The sequence below is a fragment of the Eptatretus burgeri genome, chromosome 18 (genome assembly GCF_056783735.1).
Source record: "Eptatretus burgeri isolate ZD-2024b chromosome 18, Ebu_testis_v1, whole genome shotgun sequence".
NCBI lineage: Eukaryota > Metazoa > Chordata > Myxini > Myxiniformes > Myxinidae > Eptatretus > Eptatretus burgeri.
In genome coordinates, this window is record NC_140978.1 from 21,778,320 (window position 1) to 21,803,138 (window position 24,819).

Here is a 24,819-nt window from a genome sequence, read left to right on the forward strand (position 1 = left end):
CCATTATTTTATTTATACAATATCTTGTGTTGATATTTCCCTGAAAATGACACTCGTTAATAATAGAAATCATCAATCCACGAAACATTGTCATTTCTTCAGTCTCTCCTCTTGTAACAAAAGGTGTATTATCACCCTCATACTTTACATTCATTTCTCGAATCAATCTTGTAAAGTAATTCATTTTTGGTGTAAATCTCAAAGAATTATATTCCTTTTTATATTTTTTATTGTCATTAATTAGAATATAATCACAGAATATACATTGTTTATAGGCTTTTGGCTCTGTGTTTAATCCCCGTCTTTCACACGCAGGACAATTCTCAAATTTGTCATGTGGAGAATCAGGAAATTCATGAGGCTCAAAATCCAGTAAATTATTCATATTTATAAAGTAAAACTTTACTTCAAATAAAATTCATCTTCGGTATCATCTTCGGTACTTTCATTGGTGCTTTCACAATCATCTATAAAACTACTTTCATAACTATCGTTTGAACACAAACTCTCGGTATCATAACTGTCTTCTGTTCCAACAGAGATACTATCATCACTCTCATAATCTTCAAAATCTTCAGTTTAATGACTCGTATTTAATTAGTAGAAAAAAACATTACCATCTATATCTTGTCATGATCCCGCTGTTTAATATCTTCCAGCACGGAATACTGACGTTAATGTCCGAGCTTCCAGTGAGCTTCACCACCAGTGCTGGGCATCGGGGAACCCTTCCCATCGCTCCAGCCGCCGGCCAGACGGGGGGCGGTCTTGATCGCAGAATCCTCCGTCTTACGACGTGACTGCATGGCTTGCAACATTTTGCACGCCAAAACATGTTTATCAAGAAGCTTGAGGCAGTCTGACAAGGAAACAGTGTCTCTATCGACAAGAAACAACGCTAAGTCCGGCGGAAGCTGTTGATCGATACGGTAACGCACCAGGAGTTCCGCAACCGCTGGAGGTAACTCAACGCAGCTCCCCTCGAACCATCTCTCCAGCTGTTCCAACAAGACCCGCGAATGTTCCTCATAGGTTTGACTGGACTGACGAGTCCAACTGAAAAAATTACGCCTATAAATACATGGAGACACCGCATAGGCATTCAAAATCTCGGCCTTCAACTTCCGGTATTCGTTTACGTCCTCGGTGCCATCCTTGCATATACCTCCTTCGCCTTTTCAGATAGATGGCTAACAATATGGCCGACCCACAAGCTCTCATCAATGCCACTGGAAGTCAACAACTTCTCCGCCATCTCCAGATACGTTTCTGGCCTCGTGTCTCCCGTCCAGTCCGGCAAACGAACATGAACAATTTCCAGGACTGGTGCAGCAGACACATCTGCCCGTTGTTGTTCAGTCAACATTCGCCACTCATGCTCTCTGACGCGTTCAGCCTCTGCCGCGTCATCCTCCCTGAGTCGCTCAGCCTCTGCCCTGTCATTCTCCCACTTATACATATTGAGTTGTTGAACCGGGGTCAGCCCAGACCAGAAGGTCGAACGCATGCATTTAGTCATGATGGGATCGCTTCCTAACATATCGGGTCCAGTGACCGGGTCAAGGCTGATTGCGTCGGTCAAGGCTGATTGTGTCAACCTAATCATGACTGTCAACATGATTAGGTTGATCTCTCACTTCTCCAGCCGACATGGTTTGGCTACGAGTTATCATACGACAAGGGCACAAAACACTCAGTCTAAAAGAAGGCTGGGTCGAAATATTTCAACAATATCTTTCACCACATGGGACGGGGCAATTCACACAGGGGAGGCAAACAATATTGGGGTGATACACGTAATTCGCACACAACGCTCTGTTGGGAAAATACGACACGAAATACCCAATATCACCACCGCACATCAATTTGCCAATAAGATAATGCAACGTACAAATAACTCAAATTTTTTTTTTTTTTGTTGGCCGATGACTGGCGTAAACACAAGATAGCATCCTATGTTGAGAAAATCCCTCCAAGATGGCGTCTGCTGGTGAGAAGGTTCTTCTGAGATGGCGTCTGCTGGTGAGAAGGTTCCTCTAAGATGGCGTTTGCTGGTGAGGGAACGATGATCAGATGAAGGAAGATGGCAACCCACTGTGGAATTTCTGTCTCAGTTCCAATGTCTCTTACTTGAAAGATCCCGGATGAGGCACCATTTGTCGTGATCCCGCTGTTTAATATTTTCCAGCACGGAATACTGACGTTAATGTCCGAGCTTCAAGCAGTCCACATGTGGACAAAGAGAACAACAAAACACACCACTGTGTTTTAAATCGGCCTCTAGGGGTAGGCACGATATTTTATTGGCTCAATCTCAAAAATGGTTGGTAACAGAATTGAATACACAGCACAAAAAAACCTGCCAGAACTCTTGGCAACAATAGATTTCCAAAAACAGGGCATACAACTCACAGCTCCGCTCAACGATAGCCGGGAATAACGATCACACTCATCCCGATTTAACTCAATCCTTTAGACGGAGTTATCAACGATCAGTGCGACGGTGCTGTCGAGAGTCTTAAAAATCACTTGAAATCGCATTCAAACATGCGATTCGGAGCGCTCGATATAATTTCCACTCGCGATCTTAGAGCCACGTCTGTTGCTAACAATGGCGCCCCCGGCTCTGACGCAGTCCACCCACCACGTGCCAACTAGCCCACCAATTCCTGGGAGCCTGAAAAAAGTCACGTGACATCGTGGGCGGGACACTAAATTTGGTGAGAACATGGTTTTTCTCACAATCTATATACTTTTTTTCATTAACAGATTCAACTACTACATTTTTTATATTAAAGGTAATTTTAAAATGGTCCTTTACGACGATTGAACAAAATCTCATTTCACCTGATATATTAACATCCTTTATTTCATCAGGATTTACATCTTTAGGGTTGTTGAAAAAAAAAAATTCTAGAGCCTGGTGTTGGCGCAGTGGTTAGGGCAGCGGCTTGGGATCCAAAAGGTTCTGAGTTCAAGCCCCATTGAGCCAGTGAATTAATACACCAGGGGGTTGACTCAGCCTGTCATCCTTCCGAGGTTGGCGAAATGAGTACCAGTATACTGGGCCGGTGTATACCCTGGTTAAAATAGGTGTACCATATCCCTGTGTCGTAAGAGGCGACCAGGGTTGCGTCAGGAAGGGCATCCGGCATAAAACATGTGCCAAATCACTATGCGGATCATACGGATGATCCGCTGTGGCGACCCCGAATGGGAGCAGCCGAAAGAAGAAGAAGAAGAGGTTGTTGAAAAAATTCGAATTTCTCCTTGCATATTACAGATGGTCTTATCTTTTCTTTCTAAAACTTCATCCATGAGGCTTTTCTTTTTTGATACTTTTTCTTGTTTCATTGCTTTTTCTAGTTTTGAATATATTGCCAGAAGGAGAGGAAAACTTTTGTTAGATCTACTTTAATTGATGTTCTTCCAGATATACTAAAAGCCCTTCCACTGAAGGATATTGAAGAACTCATATTATTCACCATAATTGTTTTTATCCAATAGTTGTTATAGTTATCTTTATTCAATTTTACATCCTCGACATATTTCTCAGTATCTTTTACAAATGAAGAGATTGATTGAAACTTGTCTTGATACATTGTATATATTAAGTGAAATAAGTTGGAGGATAAAATGGTTTTAAGCACAGATTCAACCTATAAATTAAACCTAATTTTCATCCAGAAAATTTTATTTTAAGCACAGTTTTGTTATATAAATATGGTGAATACAACGTACTGCGATATTTGTAATTATGAATATAAATGTTATAAAAAAAACACCTTCAAACCAACAAACACACATGCAATCTTTTCAGACAAATATCTCCACTTGTCCAAGAAACAAAACATTGTGATGGATGTGATAATGATATTCTTTAAAAAAAAAATTATAATAAACACCTTCAATCACACAAACACAAGAACAATGAAGAAAGGAAAGATGCCACTAAATTCTCCATTGAAAACACTGATGGGGAATTTAAAGGACATATAAAAATAAGATTGTTTCACTTTCAAGACCCAGGACCCTCTTCAATCATGGAAGCTGTTGATATGGTTAAACAAAGTATTGAAACTATATATAAAAACACATTAAGTGAAACGAAAACTTTTAAGTTTTATAAGGGAGTAAAATTGAATATGGTAAGAGAAAGTGATGAAACTACTCCCTATATAAGGACAAACCCTCACTTTATCTCATCATTTCAAGATTTTATAGGATGTGATGTTTACGATTAACTCCAGAGACAAGAACAAGATGTTGATAACACTGCAGTATCACGAATATAAACATTATAAAAAACACCTTCGAACCAACAAACACACATTTAATCTATTTCATCAAATATCTCCTCTTGAGTTGGAAAGAAAACATTGTGATATCTGCTCAAAGGATGTTTTGAAGAGTAGTTATAATCGACATCTTCAATCACAAAAACACAAGAAAAATGAGTTTAAAGTAAAGGGAGACTATTATATTGAAAACACTGATGGGGCATTTAAAGGGCATATAAAAATAAGGATTTTTCAATTTGGAGAACCCGGTCCATAATCAATAGCTGAATCAATTGAAATAGTGAAACCTGATGTTGAAAAAGTTATTAGAAAGACATTAAAAGAAATGAAAACTTTAAAGTTTTATATGGGAGTGAAAATGAATATGAAAAGACAAGATGAAGAACAAACTCCTTATATGAGAACAGATCTTCATTTTATAACATAATTTCAAGATTTTTTGAATAGTGGGGTTTATGAAGAACTATCAAGACAAGAGGAGGATGTTGATAATACAGTGGTAGGAAGTGGATTTACTATTACAAAATTAATCTTTTGAGATATACACATCTTAAAATCAGATCCTCTTCAAGCTTCTTCTTATATTGATTTACCAAAAGGGATAAAATTTAAGAAAGTGGTTGTTAATATTCAAAACAAAGAAAATAAATGTTTTTTATGGTCTGTTCTTGCTCACTTACATCCTCCACAATGGAAACCTGAAATAGTTGAACATTATAAGAAATACGAGAATACATTAAATGTTGAAGATTTAAAGTTTCCAATGTCATTGGGAGATATTCCTAATTTTGAGAAAATGAAAAATCTATCTGTTAATGTGTATGGATTAACAGATACAAATAAAGTTCAGATATTAAAAATTTCAAACAACTATAAAAATGATGAAACACACATTGAACTTCTCTACTTTACTTCAAAGGAAAAATCACATTATGCTTTCATCAAAAATTTATCAACATTAACCAAATCACAACTATACAAGAGAAAATGTAAAACGTGTCCTTGTAAGAGATATCTCAACTCCTTTCATACAAAAGAACGATTAAATCAACATTCGAAATATTGTAGTAATCATAAATCAACCGTAATCAATTTACGAAAAGCAGGTTCAAACATATCATTCAAAGATTTTCACAAATCTATAATTCATCCATTTGTGATATATGCTGATTTTGAAAGTTACCTTGAAAAGATAGATTCTGTTTATACAAATCCAAATAAATCATACAAAAATAAATATCAAAAACATACTCCTTGTGGTTTCTGTTATTATATCAAATCATCTGTTGGTGATGAATTCAACAAGTTTGAACTTCATAGAGGAGAAGATGTTTCAGAGGAGTCTATAAGACGATTGGAAAAAGACTGCATAAGACGGAGAGAAATAATGGCTAAAACCTATAAAGCAATGTCATTAACAAAGGGAGAGAAAAAGGAATTGAGAATGAACAGTATCTGTCATATTTCTGAGGCGAAAATTGAGGGAGAGGTCAAAGTTAGGGATCATTGTCATCTTACTGGAAATTATATTGGTCTAGCGCATTCCCGTTGTAATCTTCATTTCAAGCCCCCAAACTTTATTCCTGTCTTTCTTCACAACAACGCTCATTATGACACACATCTATTTATAAATGAACTTTCAAGGACATCTGGAGATATTTCTGCCGTTCCAAACACAGATCAAAAATACATCTCATTCACAAAAACAATTCATACATCCCCCATAACCCATATCAGATTTCTTGACACATACAAGTTTATGGCAAGTCCATTCTCTAACTTCGCATCAAATAGTAAAAACTTACCGAATCTTAAATCACATTTCTCTAATCAAGAAGAGATTGATCTCTTATCACAAACGGGAATATATCCATATGACTACATGGATTCATTTGAGAAGTTTAAAGAAACACAACTTCCTTCAAGAGAAAGTTTCTATCACAAGTTGAATAAAACTCATATTTCTGATAGAGATTATACACAAGCTAAAAAGGTTTGGGAGAAGTTTAATAGAAAGAATCTTACAGAATATCATGATTTGTATCTTAAAACTGATGTATTGTTATTGGCTGATTTGTTTGAAACTTTTAGAACAGATGGGCATAATAAAAATTCTTATGGATTAGACCCCGTTCACTATTACACAGCCCCAGTTTTGGCTTGGAGTGCTATGTTAAAAATGACAAAACAGAATTTGGAATTAATCAGTGAGATAGATATTTTAACAGGCTACCGCTGTCTTATTACTGATTTATAAATGATAGAACCAAGCAATAACCAAACCAAAGAGTGGAGATGAAATCAGCCTTGGTATTTAAATGGGAAACATAAATAATATGAGAAATATTAAATAAGTCTTATTGAAGAAATAACCAGGGTAAAAGTAGATAAAACAAATAAGCGGATAAATTTAATTACAAATAAGTTAGAGGATGTAAAGAAAAAAATATCCTTGAAGGGACTGAAAACTTTGATGGTTATAAATTGCGCAATGGAAAAACAATTTACTACAATCTCAAAATGATATGTGGCTGAGGAAGTGGTCAAATAAGAGCATTAAAAGAAGTTTATCATTTCATTTCTGCTCAACAAAGATGCTTATACCAAGAACCAAGTTCCAAGTTATTCTTTGTGAATATACTCGATGGAAATTAATGTTATAAGAAAATTAAGTTATTCCCTGAAGTGGAACATGGGCAAATATTCGTTGGTTCGCTCTTTGAGTGGAATGAAAATAGGAAAGGGAAGAAGTGCTTTTATCAGTAAGTCTCAATCTTTCATAGTCTCAATTTTACATTTGCTTTTATTGGAAGGAAGGGGATATGTGGGGAGAAAATCAGCCTCAATTTTACATTTTCTTGTATGGGAGGGAATGGGATGGGTGGGGAGAAAATCAGTCTCCTATTTTGGGCTTTTGGGGCTTGAGTCAGAAAGTTTTTCCCTTTTCCCCCATTCATTTGAATGGGAGTCCCAGAAACCCCATTTATCATCTACTCCTCACCAGCAACTCCACAAGCCCTCACATTGACTTACAACCTCCGATGTGGTACCTCATCAAATGCCTTCTTAAAGTCTAGATATACTGTTATGCTTGTGGGGTGGATGGAGGAATTTCATCGGAAAGATAGGATTGTATTGAGTAGCTTGGTCAGTGGACATTGGGGAGACATCTCGATGTAAATTAAGTGGGGAAACTGTGAGCTTATGTGTTATGTGTCACCACATGGTGAGGTGGGGGAGGTGGTGCTGTGTTAAATTAAGTAGGGCTTCAGGATAATTTCTCCCAGTATGTGATTTCCCTATGTGATAGAGTATGTGATAGAGCGGCTGGGCGTGTCTTTTCCCTATGTTTTTGCATTTCAAGACCGGCGATAAAAAGGGTGATCAATCTGTCCTTAAAGTGACAACAACCGAGCTGCACGTCTCAACAGGCAAGAAACCCCGCCTCCAGTGGTAACAACAAGCAAACCACACACCCCGGAGTGGAGGATTGAAGGGCGTCATGTCAGAGTGAAGGAGGGTGAGGTTAGGATGAGAGTCTCACGTTTTGTGACAAGAAGGCAGTGGGAAGAGTGGTTTGGAGTAGGAGAGAAGTGAGAGCAGCAGACATGGTGGTTGCAAGAGAAGGGCATTACAGCTGGCTTCCTCTCGGCACAGTGAAGAAAACCACGATTCTTTTGTTCGTGCTGAGGTGAATTGGCTCACATGGTGGAGCCAGACACTGGCCATTGACTATTGGCTCGGTCGTGAGAGACCAGCCTCGAAGCCTCGTGTTGTGCCACCGGGAAGGAAGATGGCGCCATTCTGCAGGGAAGCGGCATCAGCAAGTGTGATCGACGAAAGAAGCTGCACGGCGGTTTCTGAGCCCTGGTGTGTAGTATCATCGCCCAAGTTGCCTCCTGTACGTTTTCCCACCCAGAGAGCGGCTGGGCGTCATTTTGGGTGCATTTCCCCATGCAATGATGAGGTGGTTTGGTGACCTTCAAGCTTGAGAAACTCATTTCTGGGCACACAGCTGAGTGCCAGAATAAAAGAGGGATTTATGTTTTGTTATTCTCTCCCCTTGTCTGTATTAAAGTCTGTGTGGAGGTGCCTCAAATTAGATTTGGTTTACCTCACATTCCATCATTATTATCCCATTTTGAATTATCACCATTGTAAATATTTTATTTATTTTCATTAAATCCCCGTATTAATTTAAGTTGCTTGTGTTGTCAATTTGTCGTGGGTTCGAGAATATACCCCTGTGCTGTGATTCCATCTGCTACGTGCCTTTGCCGCCCTTCTGTCCCACGTGCGCCATAATCTCCCGGGAATCTCAGCTGTAAGCCTCCAAGGGAAATTGTTCAGCTATGGCTATCCGTTCAGGCTGGTATTAAATGGCATGGACACAACAATGCTTTGTCCACCCCCATTCCCACATCCACCCAATCAGACACTGCTTCATGGAACTCTAAAAGATTTGTTCGATAAGACCTACCTTTGGTAAACCCATGCCGACTACCTTTAATTAGTTTGTATTTATTTAAATGGTTCCTCATCTGGTCCTTAATTAATGTCTCCAGCACCTTCCCCACAACTGAAGTCAAACTTACAGGTCTCTCGTTTTCCAATTCTTCTCTGGATCCTTTCTTAAATATTGGTGTTACATTTACTCCTCACCAATCCTCTATTACCTGTCCTGACTCCAGTGAGCTATTAAAAATATCTGTTAACATCTCGCTTACCTGCTCAGCCACTTCCCTCAATACTCTCGGGTGTGTATTATCTGGCCCCAGAGCCTGATGTACTCTTAAATTTCCTCACCATTCCTTTACTTCCTCCACTCCAACCTGGATCTTCTATAAAAGCCCTTCCTCACCTCCTTGATAGATGCGCTCAGCTATTGCTAATTCTTCTGACTGTTCTTGTGTAAAAATTTAAGCAAAATACCTGTTTAATAAGCCTGCTTTCCCACTTTCCTTACTAATCACTCTCCTGGTGCTATTCCTCAATGGGCCCACACTTGTCCAAACCTGTTCTTTTCCTCTGATAAACTTAAAGAATGCCTTGCTATTCTGTTTAATATTCTTAGCCATGTCCTCATAATCTCTTTTGGCTTGCCGAGTTATTTTCTTAACATGTCTCTGTTTACTGTGATAGAGATTTTTTTGTTTTTGTATGCACTGTCAAGGCTCGTATGAGAGCTAACACACAGAAACACACAACAAGGGGAGCAGGAGACAAGAGGGGTGAGAGAGGAAAGGAAAAAACAGGAGGGAACAGAAACATGAGATCTGTGAAAAGGAGAGGGATGAGGCAGGGTACACAGGGTAAACAAGATGGACATTACAGGGACTTTCAGGTCCTTACACAACAGGGATTTTCAGGAAGGAAAGCAGGGAATTTGAAGAAGGTGGGTTTGAGGTGGTTTGGCAGGGGTAGAAAAGATTGAGGTTTTGGATGGGGGTAAATATGAGATGGTATTGAACAGCTGTTTTGAAGACTTGGAGGGAAGAGTGGGATTGAAGAGAGTGTGGGAGTTTGTTCCAAAGGTTAGGGAAAAAGAGGAATGAAAGAGTGAAGGTGAGCAGTGATTCTACATTTTGGTAGTTTTACCATAAGGGAGTTGCTGGCGGACCTTGAGTGCCCTGCAGAAATATGGAGGGACATATCTTAGAGTGTGGGGAGCGGGGTAGCGGAGGCTGGAGAGGAGATGGTAGAAGACAGAAAGACCACTGACCTACCTGTGGTGTGAGACTGAGAGATCCAAAGACTCAGCCTCATCACGGGAGATACCAATGATCCTAACTTCCTTGGCTTCCACAGTGTGAAGCCAAGAAAGGTGAGAGGCAGGAGCACCAGCTCGAAGAGGAGAGCAGTACTCCATCAGGCTGCAGACAAAAGCTTTGTATGTGGTCAGGAGCTCAGGTGTGCCAAGGAATGACTTTGCATGATGGAGCATGCAGAGTTGGCAACTGGCTTTGGAGGCTAGCTTGGAAATGTGGCATTCCCAGGAAAGATCATGGCAGATAATGTGACCCAGAAGCTTGAATGAAAGGACTTCTTCAAGAGGATTGTTGAGAAAGTAGATAGGGTGATTTTCCAGACGGTCCTTTCAGAGAGACATAGTGAGAGTGTGAGATTTATCAGGGATGAAAGACATGTTCCATGTGTTGGACCAGCTTGTGATTTTATCCATATCTGCGGCGAGTGAAGAGGCTGCTGCTTGCCAATTTGAGGGATGACAGAAGGTACGGCAGAGGGTGGAGTCATCAGCAAAGAGATAAAGAGGATTTTCCAGAGAGTCAGATAGATCATTTAACAAAAAAGCATGTGATATGTCTCGGGAGATGGCTCTGATCTCATCTCTGGCATTGAGGACCTCCATCCATTGTTGTGAAAACATGAGCAGCAAGTCCAGGGTAGAGTGACCTGGTCTGAAACCAGATTGATGATTGGAAATCAGGCCATTGGAATAGAGGAAGGAATCTAACTCCAGTCCTGTTATTTTATACCTAATAAATGCCTTCTGCTTCTCCTTAATAGCATTCCTTCTCTCACTACTCAACCACCCTTGCCTCTTGCTGCTTCATTGGAATGTAGATTTCCTTGCTGTTTACTCAACAATGTGCTTGGATGGCTTTAACTGAAAGTCTTCAGTACTTGCAAATAAGCAGATGCCCTTTTTGTCTGTTCTCTTTGATCCATCCTTAACTGTTATTATTTTCATCATCCTCTTTATAAGGTTATACAAATCATAAAACAGTTTTTATAATGAGGAGAGCACTTGGTAGAGCATGCCCCATACATAGTTGATGTTTTTTATCCCACTGATGGGTTTACGTTTTGTATCATACTCTTTGGCGATATCTGGATTTGGACCTGAACTAAAATCGAATCACCTTGTTCCTGTCACTTACCAACTCATCCACCTAGTTTTGTCATAACTCGTCAAAACTTTTTGAAATATCATGCTATGCAGGTGCAGTATATTGTTTTTGGTTCTATCTCTCAATGGTGGATAATCACTTTAAAAATTCTAGTGTTTGGATCTAGATCCAGATCTTCACAAAATCTAATCAATTCATCCTTTTCACACACTTAACCTGTCCAACAAATTTCATCTGAACCTGTCCAGAACTGTACAAACAAACAGACCAACAGACAGACAGCCCAGGGAAAAATGTGACAGTTTGAACTGTAGTATATGAGAGTTTTACTCTCATATACTGCAGTCGGTCAGAGGTCTTACTACAGTAGTCTACAGAGAATTACTACAGAAAAAAATGCTATTTTTGCATTGGAGGGGTGAAAACATAACCTCCATCCACCTTCAGTCGGCAGGGGTAATAATACGCCTGTAGATCAATTCAATTACAGTCAGTCTGACTCTTGCCAAAAGCATGGTTAAGTGGCATTGAGGACCCCTTTTATTTGGACTACTTGATTTCACACCAATAGTTTTGCTTCAATTATCGTGATATAACCCACTTTAGCAGTACACCAAGACCTTGAACCTCAATTGAGAGGTCTGATTGGCTACCTGCAAACCTACCTCATCTTATTTGCAAACTAAAAGCTTTAATATATGAAAACATCATAAGACAAACACCTGGAATATTCTATTTAAATGAATCAAGTCTAATCTTTACTGGGTTACTTAGGTTCATTTACTGGTTATCTTACTGGTTAAAAGGTTATTTTACTTCGAAAGGTTAACTTACTGGTTCATTTATCTTTTGTGATCAACCCCCCAAATGGTAGTCCCTGGAGCAACTGGCTCTCACTGTTCGAGATAATCCACTCTGAGCAGAATGCATGTCCAGATGTAAACTTGCCCATTATGTAAAATATCTCAGCACTTGCTCCTCTTCCAGTAAGGGAATTGTTTGATGGCCTTTCGGTTTATTTCATGTACCTTTTTTGCCTTATCCCTTCCTTTTTCAACCATACACTTGATAACCTTAGCAGGTCACAAGTGTTCATTTTTCTATCTGACTTTCTGTCAACCCAAGACCGAGCTTTCTGTTTCGATCATAGTTTCCCTTTTCTCTTATTTGTATAATCATCTCTTTCAATCATTCCAATCCCACTGCCTGTAACTACCCTCCTTCTTTACTGTCACAAAAGATGTTCCTTGGAGTATTATAATTCTTAGGACCATCTATTTCATGGAATGTCTTTGTCAGTTTATTACTCTACAAACACTTTATTCAAGTATTTTATGATCTTAATTATATGTGGAGAAAAATAAAACATCATGCCTGAGCTGCCCTTCACCTACACAAGCCTTCAACCTGTTGATGTATGTCTCAGCAGTGTGGTGGAAATTTACACAGAATAGAAAACACTTTATAGTCTAATAGATTATTTATTGTATAACATATGTGTGGAGAGAAAGGCTTGTCTCAAGTGTACAAGGAGATCTCTGACTCTGTGCCAGGATACATGGTCTTTTATATGATTGGAAATAGGGAGGGTCAAAGCATCAAAGGATACTGGTTAATCAATACCAGACTACAAGAAAGCTTTGTTAAACAAAAGTCCTTCAAAGCAAAGACAAAAACAATTCTATTTATAATAAAACATGTGAGTAACAAGATAAAGCAGTGAAAAAATGTGTGCTTTGCTTCAGGGTATGCATGGACAGAGAAACTTTCATTTACATCAGCAAGATAAGCATTTGCACAAGGTGTATGACCTCAGCAGGCCAGTGGAGCATCTGTTTAAACAGATAAGGTATAGCTTTGCAACACAATGAGAAGTCCATAACCTCAGCAGGCCGATGAGACTCTTGTTTGTACAAACTAACTTTGCAATACAATAAGAAAGCAGAGTCAATGAGACACTTGTTTTTACAAACTAACTTTGCAACATAGTGAGAAGATAGAGTCAATGAGACTCCTGTTTTGCAAACTAGGTAAGGCTTGCAGCTGTTGCCCAAATTCAAGGTTCATTTGGACAAATCTCCTTGACAAAGCATTGAAACATTATTTATTAAATCTGCCTGGCATAGTAAGTTTTAACTTTATCGTTATTTTATTTTATCTTCCACAACAGTCTGTGCCTGTAGCTGGACATCAAGGCACTCTGGTACTTCATCTCACTCCACAAGGACCTCCAGCCCAGGTGCCCACACTCTGGCTGGCTGGGCTCCTGCTCCTGCCGATCATTCCTGTACACCTGGCCTACGTCGATCTGCATCACTCTACGGTTCCAGACATTTATCCCAAGCACCATCTCTTGGAGAAAGATGGGGTAAGACTTTAGAGCTTGAAAAGCATAATAGAAATACAGTATAGCATTTTTAGATCACTGTAGTGGTAATAGACTGTGGGAAGCATCCAAAACAAGTCAATAAAGAATTAATCATACTTTTGGCCGACATAATTTTTTTATGATTTTGTCTCGGGTGTAAATGAAAAGTTGACCATTCCAAAATATTTTATTAGATCTTGTGTAATATAACATTGCAAACAGACCACTTGGCCTAACATCTGATACCGCTCCCTCTCTGCAGCATTTCCTTCTGATGTGACTGCACAAGACCACAGTTTATCTTATACTGTACATGACTCATTTGAGAATCGTCCTTAAGACACACAACTCATGGGCTAGCACACTATTTGCTATCAATCTTGCCAGACCAAACTGTTGAAGATTACAAATAGTGTAAAGATCATGCATGCAATCCAATCTAATTTTGCCACATTCCACTCTTGCAGATACTGTTGACCTTCTAGACCCAGCTCAAGTGGATCGCATCAGAGTCAAGCTGGCCGACTTTGGAAATGCCTGCTGGACAGTAAGTATGATGTTGGCCTTTCATCCTCCACCTATCGTTTTGGCCTTGCATCAAAATTTCCTGATGATGTAACAAAATACTAGTCTTTGTGAAGGCTAGTGTCGGTCTGCATTGGTGGACAAGATAACAATAGATTTTATCAACTAAGAACTGACAAGCATATGTTTAACACCATGGGAAATGAGGAGTTGCTGACGGTTTTAACATTATTCTTTCATTTGAGTAAAAATAAAAAGCCCCTTTTTTTGCTTTTCTGAAAAGCCAACATTTGAATTGTCAACTGCACCATATTTCTCATGGTGGTAAACACACTCATATCAACTTTTAATTGAAAAGAAATTAAATGTTTATGCAAATGATAGCTTTACTAACCATGGTACTGTTTTGCATCTACCATACCACAGCTTTTGAAAATCATCACCTTTATCAAAACATCCGGATGACCCTGAATTCAAAAAAGAATAGCCAACTCATTGTTATCTCAAATCATGACAAAGAAATAATGCATTAGCTTCATTTTTAGCATATGAAAAATAGGCTTACTCATTCAAACTCTGTCCATGTATCTTTCTTACCATTACAGTACCAGCAGTTCACGGAGGATATTCAAACGAGACAGTATCGCTCATTGGAAGTGCTGATTGGTGCTGGCTATGGCACAGCTGCAGACATCTGGAGCACCGCCTGTATGGTGGGTATCATTTCAGAGATGCACAACAGGACACAAAAGGATAGGGGATTATCAAAAAGGTGAAAATATATCAATAACTCGCACAGTTGAAGGAAAGCGATGAGCAACTCGAGTTACACAGGCAAACTTCTTCTTTCATATGTAGCACATTGCTGTGGGTAGCATCATTTCTTGGGAGTGCAGCTGTGGGGTTGATGCAGTGCCACCTGCAGGTTTGAGCAGGAATTAGAAATTTGGCTTGGGTGCCGGAAAGAGCTTGCCTATTCTTCGCAAACAAACAAACAATCGCCAGATATTCTGATTGATGCCCAATAATGACAAGGCATAAAGCATTTAGCCCAACTTAGGATGAAATAAATAGGATGTTGATTGAGGAATACTAATCACCGTGGGAAGCAAGAAGCAGCTGACGTTTCTGGAATTAACCTGCAGATGAGGTTGAGGTTTAATGATGGGTGGCATGATTAGAACAAATGTTCACTCACATGAATATCTAATTACGACGAAGCTTGGGATTCCTCGTCGGAGCAAGCTAGTCTTCCTTAGGGCTCTGTCACACCTTGACGTTTTAACCAGCAATGGCAACGTATAAAAATGTATGTAAAACGTTGGCGTACGCTGAAATTTTTATGTTTTTTTTTAAGTTGTGGTCGTATTCATAACGTGTTTGTCGTATGCATAACATACTAGTAACGGGCACAGAACATTTTGTTGTGTTATTGATAACTTTTACCAAGGAATGCTTAGCCTGTTGTCGGCGTTCACAACCTATACCCAATGATAGTTTAACTTAGGCATAGCGGGCTGCACGTATCAACGACGAACTCGTGGCATAGCCTGTTAAGAACCTGCCGGACGCCGATTTAAATCATAACCGCCTGAGATTTGAAGTGTCAACATCGCAGTCACACCTTGACGATTTAGCTAGCGTATGCCGACCTCTGAAAAATGTGTCTAAAATGCTGGCACACGTCGAATACGGTATGGGTAAGTTGTGTATACGTTAAGAGTAGGCTGGAAAACAATGAAGTACGCTGTCATATTACGTGGTACGTGTAATACGTCATAAAATTTCAAGCATGCTGAAAATTTTACGACATACTCGGCGTATGGCTCACACGTTCCGCATGCGTTGTCATATGTTCCTGGCACGCTCCGCGATCGTTTACACTCGACGGACACATGTTACTTGTCAGTTACTCATAAGTCGAAACATGTCAAGGTAATATTTAACATACCCGCAACCTAATTTTCAACCAATGGGTAACGTCCTTTTAACCTATGAGTTGCGTGCTCTGAACCTATGTTTAACGTGCTTGAAACCTATGAGTAACGTGCATTGAACCTATTTGTAACTTACCTTGAACCAATGACTAGCGTGCTATGAACCTATGAGTAACGTGCGTTTAACCTATGTGTAGCATGCTTTGAACCTAAGTATAACGTGTTTCTAACCTTTGAGTAACATGCTATGAACCTATGTGTAACGTATCTAAAACGCACATTGTCGTATGTAGACGAATTAGATTGACGTCTTCCGGACGACCACAGCACTTACTGAACGTGTTTCTAACTTACATTTACCGTGTAATGGCGTATTGGCAGCGTTAAGGGGAATTGGTATATACAAATGGGCTTCACAAGAGGAACCCATCATTGTTCCAGACTCCATGTTGAGTAGATGTCAATGCCAGTAGTATCAGTAGTAGTAATACTATTAGCAGTAGTTGGTGTGCGTGACAGTAGTAATAGTAGTAGTAGTTGTAGTAGTAGCATTGGTAGTAGTAGTATGTCTATGTCAGTAGTAGTATGTGAGCATGATAGGGAGGGTGTGGGTGATGATGTTTCCTCGTTGCGTCCACGAATAGGAGATTACTTTGCACCATTGTTCGATGTTCTTTTCGGCTAATTTTTTTTCCTCATTCCCACGATGAAATATTTCTTTGTTTTACTTTCTAAAGTATTAAAAACGACTTTGACAAACGTATAATGTACTAGTAATGAACACAGAACGCTTCGATAACTTATAGATAAGTTATACCAACGATTGTTTATTGTGTTTTAGTCGTCCACAACCTATGCCCATCGATAGTCTAGCGTATGCATTGCATAATAATTTCCAAGCACGTTATTCATAGCTTATAAATAAGTCACAGGTACCCTAAACATTACTTTGATGTGTTTCGACGTATGAGGAACTTTCAAGTAGCGTGTTGCGAAGTATGATCAACGTTCATGTAGCGTGCTTACAAAACGTTACTCATTGGTTAGAAATAAGTTTCGGGTACGCGAATGTTACCTCTATGTGTTTCGACTTATGAGTAACATACAATTAACGTGTGTCAACGATCGCATAACGTGCCTACAACTTATGGCCAGCGTAGCGGAACATGTGAGCCAAACGCCAAGTACGTCGTAAAATTTCAAGCATGCAAAATTTGTTGGACAACCAAAAAGTACAACGTTTTAAACCAGCGTAATACGACCTATGGTAGTGTTTTTCAGCGTGCACCTAACGTACACAAAACGTACCCATAACGTATTCGACGTGTGCCAGCGTTTTAGACAAATTTTTCATCAATCGGCATACGCTGGCTAAATCGTCAAGGTGTGACAGCCCCTTTAGGTCGGTCATTCTTTGTGCAAAAGGTCACTCAAACAGTTTGGCAGCAGTATTTCATCCACTAAAGATAAAGACGATCTCAATATCAAGATAATCAAGACAATAAAGACAATCAAGATCCAAATAAGTCGTGGTGTTGATAAGCCAAGATCCAACTTGGCACTGTTGTCCATTAATGAAGATCCAATGTGGCACTGATGAAAATTCCAGGAAATCAGCGCCGCAATCCGCTCAGCGATAAAAGTGAAAATTGTGTCACGGCAAATCCCCGACATGTTGAATAAGCATGAGTGCACAGATATCGGATTAAATCGAGAATCCTAAAAAAAAAAAATAAGTTGATGGGTATAACTTAGAAAAGTCAACCATCAACTTTATATAACGGTCAAACTCAATCTCCAGCTCGTGGTGAGGGGAGCTAGGGCGAGAAGAAAAAGCAGTTAATATCTGCTGCTGATTGGCCAATCATGGTCATGTGAGCACCTTGCCAAGACATGAACGATTACATCCATGGTCCTTTGTAATAAGAAGTCTTCTTCTTATTGGATATGGCAGCTTGGTTGCCAGGTAGCTATTATTTTGTTGGGGCACAGCAGTGCCATTGATGCTGCGCTCCTATACCAGTACACTGGTACTCATTTTACTGACCTCAGACGGATGACAGGCTGAGTCAACCCCATCTGGTGTTGAATTCATCAGCCAACATGGCTTGAACTCATGACCCTAAGATCCCAAGCCAGCCACCCAAGCTGCGAAGCCAACACCAGGCTTTTAATAAGAAATAACAAGTCATTGCAAACCCTACACGAGCCTTTACCAGCAAGACTAGTTCTTCATTCTACCTTTAACCTAACATGTCTGATTGCATTATGTCTCCACAGGTGTTTGAACTTGCTACTGGAGATTACCTGTTTGAACCTCATTCTGGAGTAAATTATTCACGGGATGAAGGTACAAAAATGTTCGAATAAATTGCAATCGTGTTCATAACTACTGATGTCTGAGTCGGCCGTGGTAGGGTTGTTATCATATTTATTGCTTAGCGTTTGTTTTAAATGTTATTCCTTCAGAGTTCCCTTGCCATTTTCATCTCTAATACCATACATATTATTGATGTTTCCAACACCTGATTTTCTAATGTTTTTTTTTTTATATCACCTACATAACCCATTAATGACCCAAGACCACATAGCACTGATCATGGAGCTGTTGGGAAAGATCCCTCGGAAAGTAATTCTTGGAGGGCAGTTATCCCATCTTTTTTTCAGCAAAAAAGGTATGGTGTTGCTGTATTTATCGATTATACATAGTACCATCCAAATATTCCTGTGCACCACCCTCTTCTTTTTAACAACAGAGATTTCATCTCAAATTACTGCTGCATGATCATAGCTGACACAAGCTGTCATGACTTGAAATGTCACGTGATTTCCTGGACCGAAAGCCAGTAGGCAGGGGCTCAGGTTTTTCTAGAATTGTTTTTTTTTATTACAGAAGTGAGGCTCAGGTTAGATCTGACAATGGGACAAACATCAAGGGAATGAATGAACATGATGGGAGGCAGCGAGGAAACACTGAAATTAGCAAGTAAGTTGGTTTATTTAGGAAAGGTTATTTGCGGTAATAAAGATCATGGGACAGAATTGAGGATGGCAAGAGATTGTGGTGGACTGCTTGCTTGAAGCCCTGGAGGGATGAGTGAGACAGAACAGCCTCTGGATGATGGTTCTACATACGGAAGAATTGAGGAATAAAAGAGTTAAGGCATGCAGTCAGCTTGGATTTTGGAAGTTGGTGTATAGCCCCAGACAGTTCTCTCGAACAAACCCACAGCACGGAGAGAGCTGATCGATCTCCCAGGAGCGACACAGCCACCCACCCCCCCCCCCCCACATCCAGGATAGTGTACTCCTGCCTTCAGAAAGTCAGGGCCATGGCAGAGTTAGAGAGAAAGAGAAGAGAGAAAGGGCAGGTCAATGGTGACCGATTGGCACTCTGACCATGATATCATTGCCCTGATAAATCTGGGCAGCAGGGAAAAATGGGGAAGGTTTGGCCCCCGACTTGCATTGGGGGGGGGGAGGTACAACCTCCACGAAGAGGCATCCCAGATAGTTGCGGATTTTGAAGTTTAATAAGGAGGGGTTACTGGAAGAACGCCTGCATCCTGAAGTGGATAGTAAGGGTCTGAGAAAGCAGATGGAGCAAATAATGGAGAAGAGACGGTAAATAGTTTGTCCACTTTTTTTTTTATTCCGACAACATATGAGTAACAGGCTTCCACAACTATACTTGACTGTATTGTGGAACGTCGACTGAGGCCCTTGTGCAAATGAGATGAAAAAGGACTCCACTGCAAGTTCTGGTCAAGCCAAAGTTCAGGATAATATTTTAGTGCTCATTATCTTCTAAGTTGTCTATTGTGCCACACTGGCAGGAATTGTGCCACACCGCTACACGTGTATGATAGATATTAGAGATGGTGCATATGATGTTTCCTGTGTTTTTTTGGTTCGGGCTCAGAAAATTTGGGCTTGAATCACCTCTAGGGGGAAAGTGTAGATGTGCTTGCACTTGTGCAGTGTGCCCTGTGCACCTCCTCTCCCACCACTAAGGAGAGACTCATCAACTTGCATTTTATGGCCTTCAAAGCCATCCCACAATGACGTTGACTAAATAAGAAATGTGTGCAATGGTAAAATGCAGCTTCATGCAAAGCCACATGATAATTGCATGGAAAATGTGACCGGCATTCCCAAAAAATCAGTTTTTAGCAGACATGGGTTGCAAGGTGTTTCACGTAGCAGGAAGTTTTCTTCCGTCACTCTTTTTTTTCTTCTGCTCTCATCTTTTCACCTTTATTCGCTTTTAAATTTGTTTTGTCTGCAACCACTCGAACAATTGACACAAAACTCTCAAAGTAGGAGTGCCTACCCATGGAGGTTTTTGGAAAGCCGAAGCTACATGATGATTGCATAGAAAATGTGACCGTCATTCCAAAAAAAATCAGTTTTCAGCAGGCATGGGTTGCAGGGTGTTTCATGCATCAGGAATAAACGGCCTTGGCATCGCTTTGCTCGGCCTCAGCCAATTTTAAACGAATAAGCATACTCATGTGACAAAGGAAGCATTCAGGTGCGAACACACCACCTCTCTTTGGCTATCTCCATTTACCTCTCCTGTCCACCATGCCCTCCTGCAGGTGAGCTCCACTCCATCCCAGTGCTGAGGCCCTGGCCTCTTCCAGCAGTGCTCATTGAAAAGTATGGCTGGCCAGAAGATGAGGCTTTTGCCTTCTCACGTTTCCTACTACCAATGCTGCATCCTCAGCCCCACCGACGTGCCACAGCCAAACAGAGCTTGCGACACGCTTGGCTTAACATCTAGCCCTTATCGGTGGAACCATCACATCTGACCAGGTTAAAACAAGCTAATGAAAGGCAAACAAAGATCTCGTGTTCAGGCATTGATGTTGATGGAAACAAATCGGTTTTCTTCAGACATGCAATTTTGAAGGAGAGCTGCGTTCAGTGGCTACAATTAACAGCAGGTCTCTTCATTTTTCTGCTTAAACAAGTGTCCTTTTTTGTGCTGGCCTCGCAAACCAAGAACTACAATGTGCAGGCTGCATCACACGGTTGATCCCAGCTGATTTTAGTGAATTGTTAGAATTTGTATGTAACGTTTGTTTGTTTGTTTGTTTTTTATTCCCCGGTATTTACTCAGTAAAAATGAGTGATCTCTCGAAAGACTCCACCACATGCTCTTTGTAGCATCAACAGAACGACGTTTTGTCTTTCTAATTATTCGAGTCATCATAGCAAAAAGACATTGCTTGCATAGCTGGTTTGCAAGAGCACTTTTGGATTTTGCTTCTTCATTTGCAAAGGTTCAAATGATACACTGTGATTAGGAATTGTAAAGCTTGTGATAGTCACAAGAAGAACAGGTTTGTTGCATCAAATGGAATCACTCTTTTGATGGCACAGGTTGTCAAAGTGTAGAATTTCCAGTTCAGTCGATATTTATCGATTTCCCGATGCAAAATTGGCAGTTTGGGTTGGAAATCAATACCCTTGATAAATAACGGCATTTTAATTTGCTCAAGATACCAATGTTAGGATTATTCATCAGAAGAAGTTACAGACTACTGTAGCTGGATTTTAACGGGCATTCACAGATAGATGTCAAACAGGAAATATCTGGGAGCAGCGATGTTGATTCCACAAGATTATGCTGTCACATCCACACTTTGATTCAGCTCTAATATGCCAGGGGCAATGGAAGGTTGTCAAAAGTCCATTTATATTAGAAGTCAACAGCCAAGCCGACCCAACCAGAATGACCAAGGAAGCATCCGAGACTGCGGCAAAGCATTCATAGATTTAGCAACCAGACGAGCTTGTTTTCTTGGAATTAAATCGCTGGTAAATTACTAACTTTTCTTCATGCATTGACTATCACACTAAACTCGTGAGATCATAGCGCTTTCATGAAGTTCAAGAGCAAGTATTTTCTATTGGGCATAAACTTTCTCATGTTGCAAATGGTTACACAAAAGGAGATGGCAATGCTTTTAATGATGTGTACCATCAACACATTTGAAGAAGAGACGAAGACATTTCCACCATTTCATGGCTTATCACATGCCCCTTAGGCCTCAGTCACATTTGCCACGGCGGCCGTGCGGTCTCCAAAATCTACGGCCATTAGCAATTATAGGGCAGCCGCAGTATTTCCACGGTCACACAATGTAGCAGTCACATATGTTTTTATTTTTCGGGGAGCCGCACGGCGTATTTATAAATTGTGGAGACCGAAAACGTGGGGGTGCCGTACGGTCTTTGATTTGATGTCGCACGGTGACCTTAGGGCGTTCCTGCGGCGGCCATAGAATTTTCAAGGCAGACGCAAGGTGTCCGCAAGGCGACCGCAGGGGGACTGCAGGGGGGCCCTAAGGCGAACGTGCGGCCAGACGGACGGTAACGAGTGGATTCTTTTTTTTTCTTCTTTTTTTACCAGTTCTTTTGTTTCGGCTTGTCGAATTTCTACGGTGAACGTAGAAATGAAAAAAGTTATAACTCCGCGCTATAATTCCACGGCAACCCCTACGGCCTGTAAAATATAGCCAAATGGCGTAGGACCACCCTGAGGCCACTGCAGAAACTCTGTGGCTGCCGCACGTTTCTATCAATTCAGAGGGCGTACGGCCGCCGTATCCTCGCCATAGAGCAAATGTGACTTAGGCCTTAGTAATGTGTGAGGAAATTTTGGAAAGTGATGACTTTTCCTTTTGCCACCTTGGCCAATAAGTCATGGTCCTAGCCCTCTTCATGGGCTGGCTTGAATGAACAAGTAAGTAAATATATAGATATTCCATGCTGGGGACCTCTTGGAATTACTTGGACAATAATATGTAGTATAAACGGGCCTTGACTATGTTCATTGAGCAACCTTTAGTATGTTTTGTGTGAATAAGCCAACTGTTATCTGTTTCACATGTTGCAATAATTAAAATAGAATGTGGCTTTGTAGCTTTCTTGTCCAACCTGAAATAAAGACGTTTACCACAGTGACCCTTTATGTTATTTATATTAAACTGTGCCGCTGAACCGCATTGACATGCAGCGTTTTGGCATAACAGGATTATTTGATGTTGTGACGTCCATGAGAGAGAGTGGGGGTCCCCTAGTGATGTATACGTCTTATAAGGAGATGCCATCGAGTTTGTGTCCTTGGCAGCTATATATGCGAGGTCTCTTGTCCTGATTATTGTCGTGGAAGTACTCAACGTCCAGCCGGGGTCAACACATCAAAGGAGAATCTTTAGTTACATACATGGAGGAAGAACACAGATTGCATTCAATGAACTTCACTCACTCGATCTCAAAAGTAATCTCTCTTATACAAGAGCCAGGATGGATGGAGGGATGAGATGGGTGAAACACAGAATAGAAGAAAAACAATGCCACAGCCTGAACTTTCCCATAGATATTGAGTAAAATAAAGCTGAGTGTGGCTTGTCCTCATCGAAGAAGAGAAAGGGTTCCCATAGAAATGGGACGGGAGTTGGACATATCGGGTAGTCAGGCAAGCGAGACCATTGTAACAATCTTGTTCCCCATCCTCCAAAAATCCCTTAAAGCCAAGAAAATATTCCATCATCAGTATCATAATTATGGAACTTAGCTCCTTCCTCTTTCATCTTTTCTGCTAAACTTGCAATGTGTTCTGAGTTATCTGGAATGTAAGTACAACATTAAGAACCAATAACTGCACAGGTTTCCCCCTGTGCTGCAAGTACTAAATCTTAAGCAATTCGATTTGCATTGCTGCAGTGCATAAAGTGATTATCTCTGAGTTACTATCAACAATAATATCTGTAGTTTAATTTGCAAGCAATTCCAAAGATGCTGCCATTTGTACAAGTCCCGCAGCCGTCTTGCCAACCCCGTAATGGGGAAATGGGGTCATAAAGACCAAGTCAGTTGTCGAGAACCCTGTTTAGTTCATTTCAAATGTTTAAAATGGGAATGGGTGAGCAGGCGCATCTGTGGTACCACATAAGCCAAATAACATGACCCTGTCCAATTAACTCTTTCTATCGAGTGCAGCCTGTGGCTGCTGGATGCATCATTGGTTGGGACACGGCTATGCCGCTGATGCAGTGTCCCCCTTACCAGTACACTGGTGCTCAATTTGCCAACCTCGGAAGGATGACAGGCTGAGTCAACCTCCTGGTGTATTTTAATTTAGTGGCCAACGGGGCTTGAACTCAGGACCCTAGGATCCCAAGCCGCCACACTGACCACTAAGCCAACACCAGGCTTCGTCCAATTAACTGGGAGCCATGGATAGGCTCGATTTCCATAAACAAAATATGTGTTGTTCAATGCTGTCTGCGGTCTTATTGTGTGATTTGTTAATATAGTTTTTACATTCACATTTACCTAACTTTCTTTTCTCTGATGACTTCTGTACTAGAAAGAGGTCTGCTTTATCTTTTGTTTGCCTTATCACAAAATATGGAGACATTTTACTTAAATTGAAACTCGACCAGTACCAATCACTGAAATCTAGTCATTGTAGGCACCTCTTGGTACCATCAGTGGTTATCCGGTGTAACCAACCCTCTTCCCCTTCCTTATCGTAGTTGGTGCTATTATCATATTGATCCCGATACATCCATCTTACCCAATATCCACACTACTTGTTCAACTTAAATGATATCGTGAACAATGGTATTCCACTAACCGCTGAATGTGGTATGTGAGTGCAGACCCAACGAGTTATATTTCGAGCCTGAGCATGGTTTAGAGAAAGAGCCAGGTAAGTGTTGATCTCAAATATTCCATCAGGATATAAGGGTGCTTTTATACTCTTTTGTAAAACCGTTTTACTTGTACCCTTATGCAGT

At 40.5% G+C, this 24,819-nt stretch overlaps 1 protein-coding gene across 2 annotated transcripts in view; it reads left to right on the top strand.

The window, feature by feature from the left end:
• Positions 1–22,972, top strand: part of LOC147008714 (SRSF protein kinase 3-like) — a 126,815-nt gene extending 103,843 nt beyond the window's left edge. For both annotated transcript variants that reach the window (XM_085863919.1, XM_085863920.1), the window contains exons 13-18: positions 13,344–13,541; positions 14,009–14,088; positions 14,672–14,779; positions 18,284–18,353; positions 18,586–18,678; positions 20,605–22,972. In XM_085863919.1, the coding sequence (XP_085720045.1) occupies positions 13,344–13,541; positions 14,009–14,088; positions 14,672–14,779; positions 18,284–18,353; positions 18,586–18,678; positions 20,605–20,789 (734 nt within the window). In that variant the 3' untranslated portion in view covers positions 20,790–22,972. The remainder of the gene's footprint in view (positions 1–13,343; positions 13,542–14,008; positions 14,089–14,671; positions 14,780–18,283; positions 18,354–18,585; positions 18,679–20,604) is intronic.
• Positions 22,973–24,819: the final 1,847 nt, after the last annotated feature.